The sequence below is a fragment of the Harpia harpyja genome, chromosome 4 (assembly GCF_026419915.1).
Source record: "Harpia harpyja isolate bHarHar1 chromosome 4, bHarHar1 primary haplotype, whole genome shotgun sequence".
Classification (NCBI taxonomy): Eukaryota; Metazoa; Chordata; class Aves; order Accipitriformes; family Accipitridae; genus Harpia; species Harpia harpyja.
The window spans coordinates 76270659-76291824 of record NC_068943.1 but is presented as its reverse complement, the minus strand read 5'-3'; the positions used below and the strand labels follow the sequence as shown (position 1 = coordinate 76291824).

The 21166-nt window shown below is 38.3% G+C and overlaps 1 protein-coding gene across 1 annotated transcript in view; it reads left to right on the top strand.

Annotated features, from left to right (window-relative positions):
- The window catches only part of PRKN (parkin RBR E3 ubiquitin protein ligase), an 803180-nt gene that overhangs the window by 501036 nt on the left and 280978 nt on the right, over positions 1 to 21166 (top strand). The window contains exon 7 of the mRNA XM_052784857.1: positions 8440 to 8576. Coding sequence (XP_052640817.1) covers positions 8440 to 8576 — 137 coding nt within the window. The remainder of the gene's footprint in view (positions 1 to 8439; positions 8577 to 21166) is intronic.

The window sequence follows — 21166 nt, the reverse complement described above, 5'->3', positions numbered from 1 at the left end:
TGGTTTGCTTTTTCTGGGTGAAGAGGTGATTCCATTTACTCTTTTATGTAATGGAAGTTGACATGTAGGGAAAAAGATGGAGGAGGCAAATGAAGAAATTTAAACATAGAGCTGTATGCATGTTGGGCATTTAAATTCCATGCTTGCTTTTGTAACAAGGGCCGTAACAAGATCAGAAAAAAAAAATCGCAATATGAATATCTTGTGATAGTGGTTGTAAGCAGTATAGAAAAATGACATAAACAAGCCATTCCCACTGCTAGTAAAATTTTCTGGTGGACATTGCAAAATATTTTTTCAGACTATTAAGGGGTTTTAACTGCTTTGTACACTTACGATCTACCAAGTCAGAATGCATTCAGGGAGACTTGTTAGCCCAAGGCTCATTCTTCTTCCCTTTGAGTGAAGGTGCTGATGTAGAAGGTGTTCTCAGATAACCGCACCTTGACATTTATGCTAAGGTATTTGCCTTGAGGAAGAAAGGGTAAATATTATCTGTAAATTATAATGATAGTAGGAGTTGAAAAAAGTGGTTTTCTATAAAGAAATCTCTTTATTATAACAATAACTTGAGGGTGGTTTTGTTTATATGATAATAATCATATCTTTGGTTGAGACTGAAGACTCATTTAATGGGAAGCACCCTCAAGTTATCGTTTGGATGAACTTATAAATTGAATATTCATATTTGAAAAGAAAGATGGGAAAAAGCATAAAACATAATGTTAAGGTGGTAAAAGATAATTCTCAAAGAGCAAATGCACTTAATGTGTCAATTCTACCTCCTGCTTCCTCTTACATCTTTCTTTCCTCTCCCGCTTCCCCCCTTCTCTACCTGACCTTGTTTTCCAGTCATCTTCTTTTCTTCTGTACATGTTAAGAGACACAGTCTTAAAGTTCATGCACCAGGGTGTATTTTCAACGTTAACTGGAGGGGAATAACTGTAATTTACATAGTCCCAGGGAATGAAGAAGATAATGCAATAGTATCCCTTAAGATGATATCCAATATTCTTTTCCTCCTGTGTCTTTCCTGGGATTTCAGCATCCACAAGAAGGCAAAAAGAGGTCATGATTCTGTCTTGTCTTTTGTGTCAGGAACATTTTCTTCCATATAATGTATTTACAGTCAACATAATTTTCACAGGCTATCTCAAAAAGTTTGGTTTTGGGAATGGAGGTGTGAGTCTAAGAATAAGGACACAGAGAATAATTCAGTAAGCTCTGGTGTTAAGAGCAGAGTCCTAGAATAAAGCTCTTCTACCATAAATCTGTACTATTAAACTCTCTTAGTTTTTAAAGCAGGGTGGCCACATTCAGATTGCTGTTGCCTGTTGGAGACAGCACATGATAACCCCTGGACTGTGCCCAGGAACTGTTTGGGACTTTGCTATTTGGCAAGGCAGGGCCCATTCCAACAATTTAACAGCATAGACAGTTGGATTCCAGTGGGATAAGAACTTTTGCTGGCAATTTTAATTTTACTAGCATAGATGTAGGAAGTAAGACTAAATAAGTTTTAAATCCTTGGAAGAAATAAATGGGATCCTCAGCAACCAGTCAGGGGAATAAGAGGCCGGTAGGCTACAAAGGCATTTTGACTTTTTATTTATTTATCTTTAATTACTGAAGGATCTCATGGTGCTGCTTGTGCAGGTGGAGTTAGCCCCTCCTCCTCTTATTGTGATATCCCATCATTCTCCCAACTTCATTGGTTACTTCACTTTATTTATTTATTTATTTATTCATTTTTTAAAACCAAACTGGGCTGATTTCTGACTGTATGTCTCTAGTCTGTCAAAGTCAAGTATCTCTAGTCAGAAAGTTAGGAGCCTGTGAAAGGGAGGCTCTTTGGGCAAAATGGAGCGCGTGGCTGGTGTGGACTGCCCGTGACGTGCAATTTTGCCTGTGCTGCTGAAGGCTGGTGCTGCCTCAGGGTAGAGGAAGGTCTGCTGTGAGCCAGCTTAAATCCCGGGGAAGGCAAAAGAAGCATTTGCCACCCTTCAGTGGCAAAAGCTGAGGGTACAAGTGACATAGGCTCTAGGAGGTCATTGCATGCAAAAGAGCCAGTATGGAGGAATTGGTTCACAGCAAGCTGGTGCTCAGCAAGCTACAAAGGTTCTGAGTTGACATTTAAGGAGGCTGCTCTGCCATTCCTACTATGTTCCTACTGATGATCATGGTCTTACTTCTGCTATGCTACCGAGTGCAATTGCATACGCGTGTAAAAAATCATGGTGAGCCTGATGCCAGGACAGTCCTTGAGCTCGCAGGGGATTGCTGGGAGGAATAGAGCAGATCAATATCCAAGGGTCCCTGAGCTCTGAAGAACTACATCCATGCAAAGTCCTCCATGTTCTGTGAAAAGCAAAGACATTGCACACTTATACTGTCCTGTCGGTTGTTCTCATATTCCCACTGTCAACTGGCATCAGGGCTTGGGATAGGGCAGCTTATGAGCTGCTTCCTTTGTTCACGTTTGTCATCTTTTGCTTCCATTACCGAGGTCTTTTCCTTTTCTCTCTAGTGGAGCATTAATGAGGTTTTAAAAACACACAGGAAGGAAAAGGAGCAGGTTCTACTGATCTCCTTTCAAAGCCTGACTGACTTATCAGTTATTTGCTGTGCAGAGGAGCGCTGTAGACAGCTAGTCTGATAGATTACAGGAAAAGTTTCTTCTCCAGCCGAATCACTGTCCATTCCTTGATATCATAAGATTCAGCTGTTAGTGCCAAGGGTGGTTAGTGTCTGAACACAGAGCTCAGACAAGGCATTTCTGAGCAAGCAGGCACAGCACATATTTAATGCCGTCTACTGATATGAAGGTACCAGTATATGTAACGTAGAATTCCCTTGCCTGTGTCCTCGGGAGGTAGATGCTGTTGCCTGCCACAGTGATCACAGATTTTACAGGCAATAATGTGTCGCTTCCATAGCATGAAAAAAACTTAACAACAGAGTTAACAGGAGCACTGCTGAAAGGAGCACTTGCCATCATGCGCACTAACTTTAAGTGTGGCAGTTCTTGCTTCTTATATTCTGTTTTTTTTACTGTCAGGCTGCTCCTGGGTTCTGGCCTCTTGGTGCTGCTTTCCAATAGAAATAAGAAACATGAAAGTACATTTTAGAGGAAAACATGTAACAATAGAGGAGAAAGTAGGTCAGATTTCTCTTGCCAATGCCCCTTTAAGTTAACAGCTGTGGGTCAGAATACATTTTTATACAGAAGCACAGCCAGAAAGTTTAAGCTCGCACAGTGATGTCTCATGCTGTTCATAACCTTCAGTTTATGACCTTTGATACGTTGTGTGGCAAGTGATCAGAGACACAAAACCAGATTTTTTTGGGTTGTTCTAGTGGATTTAATATGTCAGTGTTCTGAGAATACTGTATTTATATATACTGGGTTTTTTAATTGGCACAGTCTATGTAGAGATTTATTTTCATCCATTAGGAAGGGTAAAGCAGGGATGTACTTTTTGTGTGTTCCTAAAGTCTGTGAAAGATGGGTTCTTGACTTCAAAGTCGTATCAGCGAGATTTCTTTCTTGGCACTTTATCACTGTTTTGTTTCTCTTGTAAGGTCTTGATACCCATTTCAAATGCCTACCCTTGTCTAAATATATAGGGGCCTGCACTGTTACTTACAAGTCTGCAATTGCTAGGTCACTGTTTCTATTTATCTATAATAGCATATTGCTCGTTAAAAGGCAGGATTTGTTGGTATACTTCCCTCCAAACTGCCTCAGTTCTAAAACAGAAATCACTGTGGTAATTTTTCTCTATTTTCTATATTTATATTTTATATAAATAGTTGCATCTTTCTAATGGAATTTAATAATCTAACTGGAAGTAGTTGGAAGAATTTCATGGTAAGAAAACCATGCACTTAAAGCATCATTAACAGGCAATTTTTTCAATAGTTTTGAATAAGAGTGTGGAAGGTATGTGATAGGAAAACCAGATGTGGCACCAGCTTTGTACGATTAGAAGATTATACTCTTCCTATATGCAGTTCTATGAGGAAGCCATGTGATGGATGAATAATTTGGCCTATTTAGGCATTGTAATTTTGTTCTGCTACAAGGGTAGAGGCAAAACTGATTGCATGCTGTTCAAGGAGAGTATTTCTGTTTAATTACTTTGATTGTTTATGAAGTAGCAGAGTGCCTGTAGTGTCTATGTCACCAAATTTTATATTTTCCATAATTTCCTTTTTTTTTACACATTTTATTCAGTGATTCATCTTTTCTTGAATGGTGCTTATCGATCTGACCTGTAAGTTAACAAAGATTCATTTTGGAATGGCATAGAGATCCATTTATAAATGAAATTCTTTCATGGTACTTATATAGAAAGCTTTTTGAAGTACAGGAAGATTGCCGACATGGAAAAATGTATTAGAAATGTAGAAGTGTGTTATGATAAATATAGCACTCATAGGTGGGGTTAAAGGCTGTGATATAGCTGTGTGCGTTCAGATTTATTTACTGCACAGAAATGAATCCCAAATGGCTATTTTTGCTTCACTGACTGTAATCCCAGCAAGGCAGCCTTATAGACATCTGCTAAGGTTTTTTATTATTATTTGGTTAAGATTTTGAGACTGAGGTGAGAAAAATCCAACTGTCACCTAGAAATGACCTCGAGGGGGTTTCGCAAATTTGTCCAACATGTTTTTCACAGATTTCTACAGGCTTAGATATATTCCTTGCTCCAAAGTGCTTCAGAATGTGGCTACTCACATTCTCTAAAAAATAATGGACTGATATGTGTGGTGTGCTCTTTAACCTTTACTCAGTCAAGCTTTTTTTGAAATATGAAGGATAAAGACCAAGGAAGGGACAAATTGTCCCACATTTTTCTTCAGTAGGCATTGAAAGATATATCAGTTAATCCACTCTTATCTCTGCAAATAATTCCTTATGCTAAGTAGCCCCTCACATTCGTAGCCATCGGACTCACTCTCAGTACATTAATAACCGTCATGAGATTTTGGGATATGCTAGAACAATTTATTTCCCGGTGGGCTTCTTATCTAAACAAGATCAAGTCTTTGTATCTTTATTTAGCCAGTATACTGTTGCAGTCTATCTGAGAATTATCTGTGTCTTGCTGCTTCTCAGGAGGAGGAGGAAAGAGCGTACAGACCAGGTAGTGCTTCCAGCCATGCTGCTGTTATGCCACACGGTTATCTGACAGTAATAACATGAAGCAGAAACATTTAGGTTCTCCTTTCTTTTTCATTTAAGTAAATGCATACTGATAAAATTCTAATGAAAAGGAATCAGAGCACAGGAGCGAGTGACTTATTATGGAAATTTTCTGTGATGTATTGTAATGTTGGATTTTCAATTTTTAAAAGTGGTTACATTCCTAATTGGTGAACAAAAAGGACCAATTTATCCCTTGCTGTGAGAAACATTTTTCTTATATATTATTCTCATGAAGCCTCTAATTCAGCCAAACACATTATGTAAATGGAACCTATGAAATACCTTCTAAAATATACATCAGATTTACATTACTAGACTGTTATGTTAGATTGAGCAAGGCACCTTGTTACACTATATGGCAAATTTTTTTACTTTCATAATACTCCTTTCTAAAATAAATTTTGTTTGGTTCAAGCAAGGCTTCTATTAATAACTCTTGGGGTTATCCTAAATGAGTATTTACTAGCTTCATCTGGGCATTATGAACATAATCTCTACATCTTCGTCTTTACTGATCTCAGGAACAAAACTTTTATATCTCTTTTAAACTGGAAGTGCTTTCTTTTGATACAAAATCTGTAAATGCTGGAATGCAGCAACAGTTCCAATGCCAAATGAATTTGGATAAATCTGCATTGCATACAGATTGAGTTTCTCAAAGCCTTGTGACACAGGTACTGTGGGCTGCAAAATTAGTGGACAGTGTAATAGCTGTGAAAGCTAAGCTTGTGGTTTGTGACACAGCGAGAACACGGATTTATATCTAGTTTGTATGCATTGCTTGCAAGTCTGATAGTGTTAAAAGATAGCACATTTTAAGCTTAATGTTGTTCCTAAAGATGCAATTTAAATGTGTACATATATGGCTGTGCCCCTTCTGGAGAATATAGTTTGATTTCAAACAGTTGTAATAAATTAAGAAGCAATATTGATTATCACAAAATAATTTACATTAGTAACTGATTGTAGTAGTTCATTTGCATAATGAAGTGCTGTTAGTCTTGGTTTCATACAAGTTTAGGTGGAAGTCTTAATAATGTCATTTTCATTCCTGGCCTGGGTTTTTTAAGATACTCAACTTTTGATAGCTTTCTCTTGTGGATCTCTCCTCACACGTAAGATTCATTTTGTCTTTGAAATGAAAGTCAGAGAGGTGTGAATTTAGATCCAGGGAGCTTCCCATAAAACTAAAAAGATACTCAGATACTGAAGCAATAAAAATGAGCAATTAACCCTAAAAGAGAGATATCCGTTAAAGCTATAGGCAAATTTGATTATATCTGCATTTATGGAAGAAACCTTCGGGGTGTTTTTCTTAAGCTTACATTTGACTGGTGAGCCATGGGGACTTTTGCACTGGAGGGACAAAATAACTGCTCCTCCATCTCTCTATAATGATTTTGGGACCATCTGGAGCTGAAATGATACAGATCAGCTTCCCATGTTGCCTTACAGCTGTCTTTTTAAAATTGTTACTTGTTACATTCAGAACAGCAAGTGGGCAACTAATAAGGATTAGTAATGGGGAGGTTTTATTTAATTCAGTTTTTAAGCTGCTTTATTCAACAAAATCCTTAAAACACAGAGATTATATTTTTGGAGATACCAACACACTGCCATGAATTCTATAGTATGTGCATCTCTAAAGCATATTTTCATGGAAGATTAAATGCTTATATACGGTATCTGAAATTATTATTGATTACATTTTGCAGTTGTATTCCCACATTGAGGGCTTGGTGATTTACTGTTTCAGTGGGTTTTCAAAGCATCGTCTAGCAGGATTTATAGAAGCTATGGCAGTATTGCTAACTCTAATGATTTTATCACAAGTCTTGCTGTATTTGACGTTGTATTTTAATACCTGTCTCCCGGAGTACAGCGAATATGTGAGAATTCCTCTTTTAGTTTTTAAAAATAATTTTCTCTCTTTCTTCCTCGTTACTAAAAAATAACATTTCACTCATTTCTACCTGTGTTTGCCCACAGACAAATAAAAGAAGTAGTTCAGCATTTAAATGGGAATCTCACTGTTCTTTTCAGCTTAACACATCTCTCTCTTTATTTTTCCAATTTTGATACTTGGGTTTGGTAATACTCCTCAAGGAGAAGCAAGCAGTATTGTACACTTAGAGAGCACATAACTTTATCAAAGGGGTCATAGTCATTATTTTGGACTTGACAGTTAAGGTATGTCCATCAGGAGTTAGCAGACGTTAGCTTATGTTAGAGCAAACCCATGAGGTTTATCACTGTGTTCCTGCAGTGAAGACACATTTCATGCGTATGTAATATTTCCTGTATTACTCATTTTTTCTCTCACCTCCAGTGTACTGGTCCGGAGCAGGATTTGGGGAGCCACTGCCCCTCCTTGCTGTGGCCACTGCTGGAGGGTTTCTGAGTGCCAGCCAGCTCAGGAGTAAAACTATTTGTCCTCACTTAGTCCAAGTGTTTCCTCCCTGCATCTTCACAAGCAGTAACCTGTCAAGCTTAGGAAACCCATATTTAGCGTGTGTGGCGGGTGTCTGAGCTCCCATCATGGTCCATGGAGGTTTAGTCCATGCAGGCAACGGAGCCAAGCAGGTGATTCAGCTCAGATACCTGGAGGCTGATCAGCTCCAGCCTCCACTGAGTGTATTGACTATAGTGGGAATTACTCGCTTAGCACGCAGGTAGGTGTTTAAATATAGCACTGAAGTTTAGGTGTCTTGTTCCCAAATCGAATCCCATACCTCTCACCAGAAGCTGAATTATTTTGCTTGTTATTACTAAGGGAATGCCCTCTATGCAGAGTTCCAATGGCTGCCTTGAGAGGCTGAAGGCACAGGGTGGTCTTCACGAAGTCCTATTTAGCTTTCCTAGCTGATCACATTTCTATTTAATCCTACCTACCACCATTTGATGTTTTAACATATATGATCTTACCTCACCTCACACAACAATTTCTGTTATTAAAGCAATTTTCTTCCTTTAGGTTCCAGTTTTCAGTAAAGTTTCAACTTTCAGTAAAAACTTATTTCCTTTTCCTTTCATCTGATTCATGTTAGAAACCATCTCTTTTTAAAAGTGCGGCAATATGCCACGCTAAATTCTGTTTTTATTTATGTAATAGTCTTGTGTACTACTAATGAAAAATTATTATAAAATTAAAAGTTTGAAACAAAGGGGTTTGTGGAGTTTGGTCCAATCCTTGTTCATCATTTTCACTGTTTTGTTTTTAACAGGAGTCCTGTGCTTGTGTTCCAGTGCGTGCATCGCCATGTCATTTGCCTGGACTGTTTCCATTTGTACTGTGTGACTATGCTGAATGACCGTCAGTTCATCCATGACCCGGAGCTTGGCTATTCCCTCCCTTGCGTAGGTATGTTTTAGCTGATTTTATTTTATTTTTTTTTTTAAATTTACGTGATTTTGATTTCAGGGCAAGATTTTTTTTATCAACTATTATTTTTGAGTATATCTTTGGAATTTTATTGTTTTCATAGGAGTTGTTTAATTTCATGGAGAAAATATTTGAATATTGAAGTGGTTCTTGCTGAGCATGTGAACTGGAGAATTAACTGGATTCCAAAGGGCATTTCTTTTAAAAGCAAATGCATACTTTCTTCACATTAGTATTTTATAATCATGAAGTGCTAGCAGATGATAGCATTACACTCTGGTTAAAAAACCCACCTTGACCTCCACATTTCCACTTTCAAATTAAGTAAATTGTTAACTTTCTCGGCCTGTCTGCAAGTACTAATAAAAAAAGGACTGCAATAGGAATTTCAAATAGCCTTGCTGTTAATGAAGTTATTGCTACTAATTGTCACCTCATTGAATGAAATGTAGATCACCCTGAGAAGGTGGTAGATTATCTGTTTTACCTGAGTAGGAAACAAAGTTTGACTTAACTAAACAAAGGCTTACACTGAATCTGGAAGACATGTTTTGAGAATTGATTCAATTACACTGGTACATGAACTGCAAAATCCTCAAAAATTTTGCTGTGAAGAAATATATTAGAATTTATTTTTCCTGTTGCTAAATTTGCATATATTTGTCACAAGTGCTGTATAGCCATATCAGAATAATTTTCCAACATATTAGAAGCTTCATAGAAGATGGGTTTGCCTGGTTACCTGAATGGCTGACAAGTAAGTTTCAAATCGCTAGATGGGAGAAAAATTGACAAAATTTCTTAGGAGAGTGGCATTTACTTAATGTGAGGACATGCCTTGAGGATATTGAAAGTACAGTTGTAAGAACCATTTAGAATTGTTTATTTTTCATTGCTTCGAGAGCAAACTAGCAATGATCATCAGTTCACATTTCACTAGAATTGTTCTTTATGTGCTGTCTTGCCCAGTCTCATTCTACTTCCCCCCCAACAGTTTGCTCTGCTACTGCATTTATGCACTGATGTCATACCGCACAAAACACTTTTTAATGTTGTATAAGAAAACTTGTCATGAGGAACCTAACAAGAACTTTGTACCCAGTGCTCTCTCCTTGACCTTGACATTACTGTAGTACTGTGTAGTCAGTCTGTACTCTCAGCCTCCCTCCTTGCTTCTCCGAAAGTTAATCTGTTTTCTGCTCCCACACAAATTAATCAGCTACTTGAGATGAATCCATCCTTTTTTCCCCTCGTTTATCAGTTCTCTTCCCTGTTCTCCCATTAGCTCCTTAGGTTAATCAGTTATCCCAGTGGTGCAGCAGGCAGCTCACCTTGCTCCTCTCTTGTGGCCTCCTTGCAGCCATGGCTAGTGTCACAGAGCTGCCTCCAGTTCAGGCTGTTGTGTTAAACTCATGGCCCTTCCACCTCTTCTGTCTGTAAACCCATTGCTAGTCATGCTGCACAAAACTTATTAGGATTTTTCCATATATCTTGCAACTCTAGTTGTTCAGTTCAGAAGTTTTATCTGTCCTTTTTTTTTCAGAGAGGAGATTAAGAAGTTTGCAGAAGTTTTCACCCCTGGCTGGCAGCAGCAAGCCAGTTTTTTTCTCTCTTCTATGTGTCGAAGTTGAACACTATGGGAATTGAGCAGTAGAAGCAGAGTAGGGATGGAATGAGGAAAAAATGCAAGGAGACAGAGCTGAAATGCTCAGGGATGTCTTTGAGAGGTGAGGAAGACATAGGCTTGGCCTAAGAAAGGGATGCTGTAGAGGATGCACAAAGGATGACTGTACTACTGTTCAAGTGAGATAGGGTTCAGCTGTGGGAATGGAAAAGCAGCTATTGCTGCCAGTCTAGCCTCAGCTGTGTTATATGTTAAGTGTTAAAATAGCTAAATATGGAAATGCTAAAATATTGCTAATCTTTCAGAACTCTCCAAATCAGAAAGTTATTTTCAAAATGCTGTACATTAAAGTAGTAGTAATAACAATACAATTGTGACACATTTTCTCTCTGTTCTCCAGTTAGTAAGAATGTTCTTGGAAAAATTTCTGCGGAGGTGCTGCCCTGTGCCAGTGGAGCGCATCGTTTAGGCATGCCGCAGTGCAGTGCAGTGCAGTGCAGTACAACAATTCTGGAGCTAGAGCAGAATCATGATGGTGAAGGGAAGGAAGTATAGTTGTGTCAGTATAGCATGTAGGACAGGCTCTTTGATGCTTCTGGTAGGCTCATGATGACTGACCAGGCAAATACTACTTCAGAACCTGTGCTAGTGTGTCTGCACAGTGGTGTGTGGTGCTGTCAAGGCATACCTGCTTGCTCAGCGCCAACCTGGTTATCTCTAGAAAGTATTGGCATTATACTGTGCTGGTATGCTTTGTGTTGGAGAGGTTCTCCATCACAATCTCCGAGTATTCAGCGGTTTTAAATAATATTCCATCTAAATGTAAAATTGATTACTATCTCCGTCAGTTCTGTGTGTTATGTTATCAGTTCTGTATCAATAAAAGCATTTGTAAGCATCATCTTTCAGACTGCGTTGCAGGATGAGGAATCTAATCAGTGCTGTTGTAACTTCACTGGTTCATTTCTGCAGCTACCTGAATCTGACTTTCTGGTATGTGAGAAATTTGGTTGCTTCTAGAATTAGGTTATATTTGAGTTAGGAACTGATGACTATTTTTTGTCCTTTGAGAAAGTCATGAGGCTGAGTTCCATCACACCTGTGAGGAAGAGGAATGCCCGAGTTGCCAAACCCTTCTCTCCTACTGTTCAGCTGCAAAGGATTTTAGCCTCCTTCATAGCTCTGGATCCAGCAGCTTTCATCAGCGCTGAATTCAATCAAGAAACATTCAGAGCAGTATCATGTGATTTTCTTTTCCACTTATCATGGCACTCCTACTGAGTAGTATAAGATTGCATTTTTGCAATCTACAGTTTGCAATCTTCATTTTTGCAACTGCAATTTGCAGTTTGTTTTTATATGTGAGGATGATAAAGCACTGTTTGATACAGCTTTCTCTAATTACCTCAGTGAAGCCTAAAATGAATTGCCCTTGACAGGAATGAATACCATGGGACATGCCAAGAAAAGACTTTCCTACTGTGGCAGTGTTGGCTTAATACATGTTATCTCTAACAGTGCATGACTCAAAGCAAAAAATATTAGATCTGAGCTTTATTGAAAGGTTAGATGTTGATTTGAACCTGCTTCTAAAAGGAATACAAAACAAAGTTGTATTTGCAGTAATGAGATGTATGTTATGGTAGGTGACCAGGTTGCACAGACAGATCAAAACAGTCTGTATTTATACATGTATTTTTAAACTTCACAGACTAATGCTGAAGTAGTATTTATAGTGTCTTGAACAGAAAATACTAATGTTCTGAGTTCAGACTTTGTAAACATTATTTAACTTTTCCATTTTCAAGTAAGAATGGATTTACTTAAAAACTAGCCCATTTCTTCAAGGCATATGTGCACACATTGCCCTAGAACTGTACAGGAGGGTTTGGTTTTGTAATTAAGCCTATTTAAATTGTTTGCACTTCCAATTAGTTCTGTTCATTCTAGTGTTTTTCAAAAATAGAGATAACATAATGAACATAGCCTGCAGTTTCCATTAACATTTGACTCACTGTTCCTGATTTTTATCAAGGGAATGCACCAACATAGCAAGTTTTTTTATATCTTTTATTGGATCAATCTAGAGGTGAAAGCACTGCACACACAACAGAATAAAAATCAACAGCAGCTGCTACAGCAAAGGGTCACTGTGACAGACGAGATCAGTGTTATCACGTGTGTATGATAACTTGAGCTGGGAAGGATCTAGGGGTTTCAGAGAAACAGTGCTTCTCAAGTAGGTTTAATTTCTTGCTTCCTGGCACAGATATACCAGAAGATGCTTTTTGTCATTGCATTCTGGTATTTTGTGTGGTTATATCCTTCTTTTCTTTGATTTCTGTTACGTGGCCTAAATAAGCAGGAAATAATATGTGTTCAGAAGGCGGCTATCATCTCAGCTGATGAGCTATGATATATCACCTTGATAATGCCATAGCTTCACTTTGTTCCAACACAAAATGTGTCATTGCTGTGATTTTTTTGGAAGAACAACATTAATTCCTTAGTGCTTAGCTGCTAATCTAGTGCCAGGCAGCACTACTCCAGCTGAGAACAGCCAGCGTTGAGGACCAGAGCTCTGAGCATGGTAACTGGTGCATTGATAGGATTAGCTGTTCAGAGTAGTGTGGCAGCAGCCCCGTGATTCAAACCCACTGTATCAGCTCAGAGCAAGGACTTATAGATAGGAGCTGGCTGGATGTCATTGGTCATTAAAATAAAAAAGTAAACGTTAAAGATTATACTCTCTCTACCCTTGTTAAATGGCAACAAAAATCTATCCCATCTCTCTGTATGGTGTCTTGTATTAATGAGGCTTCATGCATAGAAATTTCCATGAGTGGTGACCTCCAAGTATCTTTGAAATAATTAATAAGGTGCTTAGAGGGACAGATTTGCATATGCATGAAAGATCATTTATGGTTATTTAGTTACTGTGCAGGGCAAAGAATTTCATAGCATTACCTCAAAGCAGAAATTGTATACAAATATACAATGTATTACCCATTTAAACACATACTCTTCCTATGAACACCATTTCATTTTTAAAATAGCTTTACAGCATTATGGGTCTTGGTCCCCAGGGTAAAATAAACTTCCACAGATCTTCGGTAAAAGAAAAGTTGGTGAGGCCAAGGAAAGGCAAGGTTTTACACTGCTGTAGGCACTTTGCAAAAAAGCCTTTGCATCAGTTTATTTCTTATGAGTAATCATATGCATGATGTATTTTAAAGGAATCCAGATAAAAGATGCAGTTCTCCTGATGATTGTAAGACACTATTTTATCTAGAAATAATCTGATTTTACCACACAGATACATAAATAAATAAGTGAAATTACCACCAGTTTGTTTATGGAACTGCTAATAAAAAGGACTAAAGCTTTCAAGTATAATAAATTGCCTTAAGAGACATGTTCCATTGAAAGAAAGCTTCTGGGGAGTGATTAAGGAGGCATGTGTATTGAGTTTAATTTTTTTATCCCCACTACATGCTATTTGTATAATAACAGGATGTTCTTATTCCTATGGAGGATGTCAATGCAGTGGCAAATCTCTGAATCATCTTTCAAAATCATAGTACCCAAAAAGAAAAGGGGATAATAGATAGGTAGCCTAAGCAAAGTTTGCCAGTCAAAGGGAGGAGGAAAACTTGTGTTTGACTTGATCACTCCAAATAGTGTGTTTGAATCTTTTCTGTTATAGACAAAATCTCTGTGAAATTTAGGAAGGCATGTGTGTGTGCAAGGGGTTTTAAAGTGAAGGTCAGTGATCCATGAACAGAGCCTTCTCAAGAATGTAATGAGAAAGCAGGCCTAGTTTAGTGGGGCCTAAAATGGAAGAGTGCAGCAGTCAGTGCAAGAAATAAGATTTACCTGGTGTGAAGCCTCGATACGTCAGCAGTTTCTGAAATCTGTGTCCTCCAATAACCGAGCTTAAAAATATTTGAAGTAACTTAGGAAATCAGAAAATGTAGGAAATAGCAGTGTATTATTAGAGGAATAGAATAAAAGGGATTGAAAGCGCACGCATTTGCAGCTTTAGGAAGTTCTTCAAAGTGCTCCTTAAGTTTAATATTTAGGGGGTGTTAAATTCTTGACAGCTATAAACTTTTTGCAATTTCTTGTTGGTATGAAATATCTGAGTGTACAGAAGCAGATGTAGGATGCTGGAGAAATGCTTTTTATTTTTTATGTATTGTACATCTTAGGAGAGGTTTTTTTCTACGCTGAGGAATTAATAAACAAGCAATTACAGTTTTCAGAGCATTTGTGGTGACAGTTCTAGTTGTATTTTTCTTTTTCCAGCATTGCCCATGACAGGGAAAATGCAGATATGTGACCATGTTGTCTATTCATGTTCCTAAAGGGATATATGAACATCTTTTGGAATGACATTTGGCAACAACTAACTTTTTTTTTTTTTCCTCTTTCCTGGAGTCTTTCTATCATTAATTTCCCATGGCTGAACCCTACTATCTAGTCTAAAGAGGGGTTGCATGCCCACTGAGATGCTTCATGCCCACTGAGCTGCTTCTTTCCTTTGTCCCAAACGGGAAGCTGGTTACTCCTTCTGCAGTGGGAATGCAGGTACTGCAGTGGTGAAGGGTGTTATAGAGGAGGAAACCCTTTTCTTCCTATCAGTCCCCAAAAATTCTTCATAAAAAGCAGATTATAGAAGCTACTATACACATGCGTTGGTTTGATGAACAGTGAACCTTAGATCATTTCCCTATATAAGAATTCAGATGTGCAGCCTACTCATTAATTCTGACTATCTTTCCTGTGTAGTAAGGGCAGAATAAGTATTTATTAGGGATTATTCCCCTTCTTCATATTCATACTATTACAGCTATTTTATTCACATTATGGTAGTTTGAACATACTCCATTGAATTAGTTGTATATATTTCTTAGTAAGAGGCAATGTCTGTCCCTTTGGGCTTATTGTTTGAGTATGTAAAACATAGGATGAGAAGCAGAGGCAACAAATCATGTAGAGGTTGCACAAGAGATCACTGACTGAGTTTGTGTTGGAACCCAGGTGCAGTCAGTCTCATTACAGTGCTTTTCCCATGAGCATATTGCTTCTTTTTCATCACTAAAGTGTTTTAAAAGTAGATTCCTCTAATTTCCCTTCTTTTAACTTTCTACAAACTCATGGTCAATATGCTGAGTAATGATTTTTTTCTATAAGACTATATGAACACTGAACAAGTGGCATAGCTCTGTGCAGCACCCTGGATGAGAGAGCCTTGTTGACAAAAGATCATCCACTTCCCCTATTATTTTTTAAAATTTTTGGAAGCTTATCAGAGAATACAGCTAGACTGCTTTCTACCCTGGTCTAGCAGAGCAGGTGAAGCTAACCTGACCTCATTCAAGTAATTACAAGTTTATTCCAACCAGACTTTGGCAGAGAAGGGAACCAAAAGCAGATTTTTACTCTCAAGAGTTAATTGAATTTGCAGCAGTTTCCTGAAGAACTTCTTATGGTCTTTTGCATTCTCCTCTCACTGTGGGCATAAAATAAACATAAACTAACAGTGTATCAAGTGGTTTTTTGTGTTCCTTTACTAGCACAAGTGCATGAGGCTAGCTCAAAGGACATGGTTAGAAGTCACAACAGCTCCTTCATTTCCATTTTCAATGTTGACTGAAGTTCAAGCAGCGACATCTGAGGTTTGTTCCCTCAAGTCTTTGCTATGTTTCCATAGCAGCAGATTGCCAGCTCCATATCTAAACAGCCTCAAAACCTATAGAATGAGCAGAGCTTGATCCCATGGTGTATTTGAGGCAGGCATTGGGTTCTTCTCTAGGATCAACTACAGTGAAATCATACCGTGTGATCCTTACAAATATCTGCCGTAATTACATTCAGCATAGGATATCTTGCCATAGGTGGTTTTCTCCCTTGTGTCTTACTAGTTCTGCTGTTGCAATATATTTAATATGTAAATTGCATGGAGATGACAGTGCACATAGGCTCATTCTGCTTAGTAATAATGAAGGACAAGAGATAATGAAAAAATCTTGCTTAGAAATTAATTGGCTTTAAGAGCAACTCCGAATGAACTTTCAAAGCAGACTTCTTGTCATATAAACTAAGATGTCCAGTATCAAAGTAAAATAGACATACTGCACCAGTGGCAGAAGTGGGGGGGGGGGTGTATCCATCTTTCATCATTTCTATGTCCAGCTGAAGTAGAGGTAAATTTTTGTCTCAGCTGGAGTCAGTGAGAGCTGTGACTTTGTCTTTGGAAATGAAAGGTATTTGTTCTGAGTGAAAGTGCTTCTGCCCATATTGGTTTATCTTATAATAATCACTTGATGTGGGTATATGGTTGACAAGTCACTTTTAAGCTGCCATCTGATTGAGAAAAATCATCACCTACATGAACAATAAAATCGAGTAATAGAGTCTTGTTAGTTGTCAACTTTACACTCAACTGCTTGAATAGGTTTTTAATTCAAGCTATTTTCTAATTTGTCTTATATAAGTGCTGTTGTAGCAAGTACAGTGATTTTTGCCTGTATCTCCTTGAAGTCTATCTTCTCCAGAAAAATGTATTTTTTAAGAAAGAAGGATCGGCTTCTGAAGGAGAAACTTTTGTGTTCATTTATGGCTCCAATTTCACTTCAAACCAGGACTAGATTCAGTTGTCCCTGGATGGTGCTTAGAAGTCCTGAATGGCCTTGTTTGGTGCTCCCATTCTAGTCCACAGGCAGTTAATGTTAATGAGGAAGACCCTGGGTGAAAGATGGGGGTAATGGAGATAAATAGAAGGAAGGAGTAATATACAGGGAATAGAGAGAAGAGGGTTCATGAAGGGAGGGAACTGAGAGAGAGGCAAAAGAGGCAGTGCATTAAGGAGAGGTGTTGGTGCCTCTTCAAGGAATGAAAGAAAAAAAGATCTAAAGAGGGAGGGTGGGTAAAATGAGAAAATAATGCCTCCAGCTTCCCTCACATTTTGGCAAGGCTGGGAATTTATTCTTTAATGACAGTGGTTTGGTGGTTTATATGTGGACTGTTCTTCCACAGACTGGAGACACCTGAGTGTTTGTCCTAAAAATGTCCAACAGACTGTAGAAGATGCTAATTTTTACAGCTGGAATGTGCTTGAAGTGTTTTATTAGACTTTTAGAGCAGCGTGAGGGGAAGCTGACCTTTCATGCCTGGATAATTAGAGGTTTCCTAATGGATCAGTTTTTACCTGAGCAGAGGGTCTCTTTCAGTATAGCACTGTCTCTGAGGTGGGCTGTGCAAGCAGCAGCCTTTATAAGAAATCATTACTGTCTGCTACCTTATATACTCCATACATAACCTGCTGGGACCAACTGTGGCACATTCAGCATGTGTTTAGTCTCTGAAGCCTGGTGATTAATATTCCCCGAGTCACTTTCTGAGCCTTGGTCTCCCACATGGCAGCATGTAGAGCTGCTGCCACATCACAGAACCAGCTAAGGACATTCCCCTTCAACAAGGAGTTGGCTTTAATTAAATTTCTGTGTCTGGAAAGTGAAAATCTAATTTTCTTTTTGACATTTTCTATATTACTACTTAGACAAAATTATGAAAATAATTAATCCCTGTGAAGCAGACATCAGCATTATAAGGGGCACAAAAAATATTGCATATAAATAATACTACTAATCACCAATCTGTTATAATTTATTGATGCAAGTTCTTATTAAAACTCTTAAATCAGATTTGTTCTCGATATAGCAGATGTGTCAAGTGATTGCACAATGTAGGTGCAAGTGAGGGTTATAAAAAGTAACGTGGTTCAAACTGCATCTCAATAAATTATGTCTCCCAAGAAATGCATTTCAAGAAAAGAAAGAAATGGGGAAAAAGGAGATAAGGTGTATGATTTAGAAAAGAGATTTTCATTCTAATTGCTGATAGATAGAAGGTCTGTATGCAGTAACTTAGTGTTGTCATTCTAGTCTATGGGGAATCCATGTTCACATTACAAAAGCCATCATGTCACCTACTGTCAGTTGGTAGCCTTCTTTCCTTCCCTAAGAATGCAGAAAAAGATCTTGTAAGCATGGAAATCAAACCGCCTCTGTAGGTGAAGCACTTTGTGGAAGTCAGAAGTGAGGGTGGAACAACATGGTGTCATTTGCACTGATGAAATGCCACTGAGATGCAATCTGCAGTGCTTTTATCAAGGTCCTTTCATACTAACTAAAAAATAAAGGTTTATGAAATCTGAACATCTGCACATTGCACCATGTCAGTCTTCACATTGACTGAAGTATCGCACTTCAGTATTTTTCCTCAGAATTTAATGCCATAGGCCAATTTCAAGAATTGGTCCTTGGATATTGCAGTTGTAACCGACCTGCTTGAGATTTGTCAGGGTTTTTTTGCTGGATGGTTTGGAACTGCCATTGCACAGAGAGGGTAGATGGAGTAATGGTACCAAACACAGGCAGTTGGGAGAAGACCATGGAAAGAGGTACTGGTCCAAGTTAGTTTGGATTGCAGGGTCACAGCTTATTACAATAAGGAGACACTAAACTATCAAGTTATTACTTATACAGATTTGCCACCATATGATAACAGAGTAGTCTTATTTGGAAATAAGTCTAGATTCTTTAAGACAAAAAAATATATGTGTTTAAGCAGATAGTGAGTTTTAACGAGGTCTTATAAAGGAATTATTCAGAGGCTTACAGTTAGCGTTTTTTACTTTGATGCCTGATAAATTTGGGCTAGTCTAGAAATGTTTATGTTTCATTTTCCAATTTAAAAAACTGTGTAGCCTCGTTATTTCAATGAAAGTAACAGGAAAATACTATCTCCCAGAACAATTTAATAACCCTATATTTACTGCAATATTTTATGTTTTGACCTTTAAATATCTGTAAGGACTCTAACATTGCAATTTGCAGAGTTTAGGTGAATAGCATGGCTGGACAGAATCAGGGACACCTTCTAAAAAGGAACTTTCCTAGTACACGATTCAGTCTGATTCATAGCCAAGGTAGGGGATAAAAAGCAGAAGAGATACAGTTAGTTGAGAATGGCAGTGGAACTTACATTTTGCTTACATATTGTTTAAATGGCTTGAAAATGAGGGTGAAGGAGGTTCTCTTATAAGACTTTGCCATTACTGAAATACTCATGAAAGTGAAACTTGCCAGACCCTTGCTAGTCATGTCCTTCACTAACAATTTAAGGTTGAACAGTATTCACATGTTCCCTGTCAATATCTTTGCATACTTTGCTCACGGCAAATGCTCATGGATAAATTTCAACAGTAAATAATAAGTTGCAATATAGCAACATTCATAAGGTTACACAATATGTGGAATGTTATGCGTTACATGCCTTGAACAGGCCTAGACTGAAGCACCAAGGTGCATGCTGTAAGCTATTTCTTTGTAACAGAGGTCAAAATGTTATGGGAACAATTACATTTGAAACTGAGATCATCTAGTAGCATCCTGGCATGCTCGCACAGTCACCCACTATCTGCCTGTCAGTACCTGTTTTCTTCTCTTCTCTATTCCCCTTTGCCCTAGATGTCTCTTTTTAAACGTCATAAAAAAGGAGGCACCCGCTATAAAAGCAATGACCTGGCAAAGTGTGCAGTTGTCGCCATTCTGTGCACACCTCAGCTACACCACCTTCAGCTCTGTGGCTCAAGCTGCACAAGACACTCACCAATGCTTCAAGAATGTTTTTACTGTTAGACTTTTACTGAAATGGCCCAAATATCTAGGCCAGAATTTTATTGTATTAACATCAAATTAGAATTCTGAAGAAATTCTCCCCCCATTTAAGATACTTGGTTGTGACTATGAATTCATTTCATATATGTGTAAAACCCAAATACGTTAGTTGAAGGTGTTAAAAAACAGACAAATGAAACATCTTACTGGGAAATACAGTGAAAAAGGCATGCACAGTAAAAGTCTCCTGCTTAGTTGTTCTGATTTCTTTCTCTCTCTTTGTTCATTTTCTTTTTTTTTCCCCCAATAAGCCTATCCTGATTCTACATCATTTCTTTTCACGATTTATTTTTAGGTTTTTTTCTTCTTTCTGAGAAGCAAAATATTTTCTATTCTGTCCTTCACTGCCATTCCCTTTGTTGTCCGCCCATCTTTGTTGCCTTATTTGCTGATCCCTAAATATTACTGGCTCACCCACTGATTCTTTTCCATCTCTTTTTTCTCTTGCTCTTCATTTCTCCTTTTGTCTTTTTTTTTTCCCTCTCCCTCACCTTGGCATGCCTTGCTGTCTCCTCCTGCCCTCTTTTTTCTAATTGAGATTCTAGTCACTCTTGATCTGTTCGGTAAGGACCACAAAGCAGTGAGGCCTCTGGGCAGATAAAAGAGTAAGGAAAATTGACTCTGGAGGTGGAGTAAGGTAAAGGGGTCACTTCTGAGGGTCAGTTTTATTGTCTGTGATCACTAGGAAAAGGACATTTGGTATTGTCCCTTGGCTGCATAGGTGAGCCGACTAGGTCTTAATGCCTGACCTTCTTCTTTCCTGTCTCTCTATGCCCAGCTTAGACACCAACCAGTGAATTGTGAGCAGGAATATTCACATTCAGTTGTTGCACACCTGACGCTGGGACTGCGTGGCGCCTAGAAAGAGGCAAGGGGGGGAGTTCCAGATTAAGGCTGGTCCTTTCCGATAACTTGGCCAAAACAGCTGCTTGGGAAAGAAAATCCTGCATCATAGAATCACAGAATCGTTTAGGTTGGAAAAGACCTTTAAGATCGAGTCCAACTGTCAACCCAACACCACCATGCCCACTAAAGCATGTCCTGAAATAGAGGGTCAAATGGAGTGTGGGGTTTGGGGGCTTGCTTATTTGTTTTGTGACCAACATGTGATGTTTCCCTTCATTATCCTTAGCAGGTAGGAAAACAGTTAATAAGAGTTTGGGGCTTTTTTCTCTCTTTTCTACGGTAGCCATGCATGC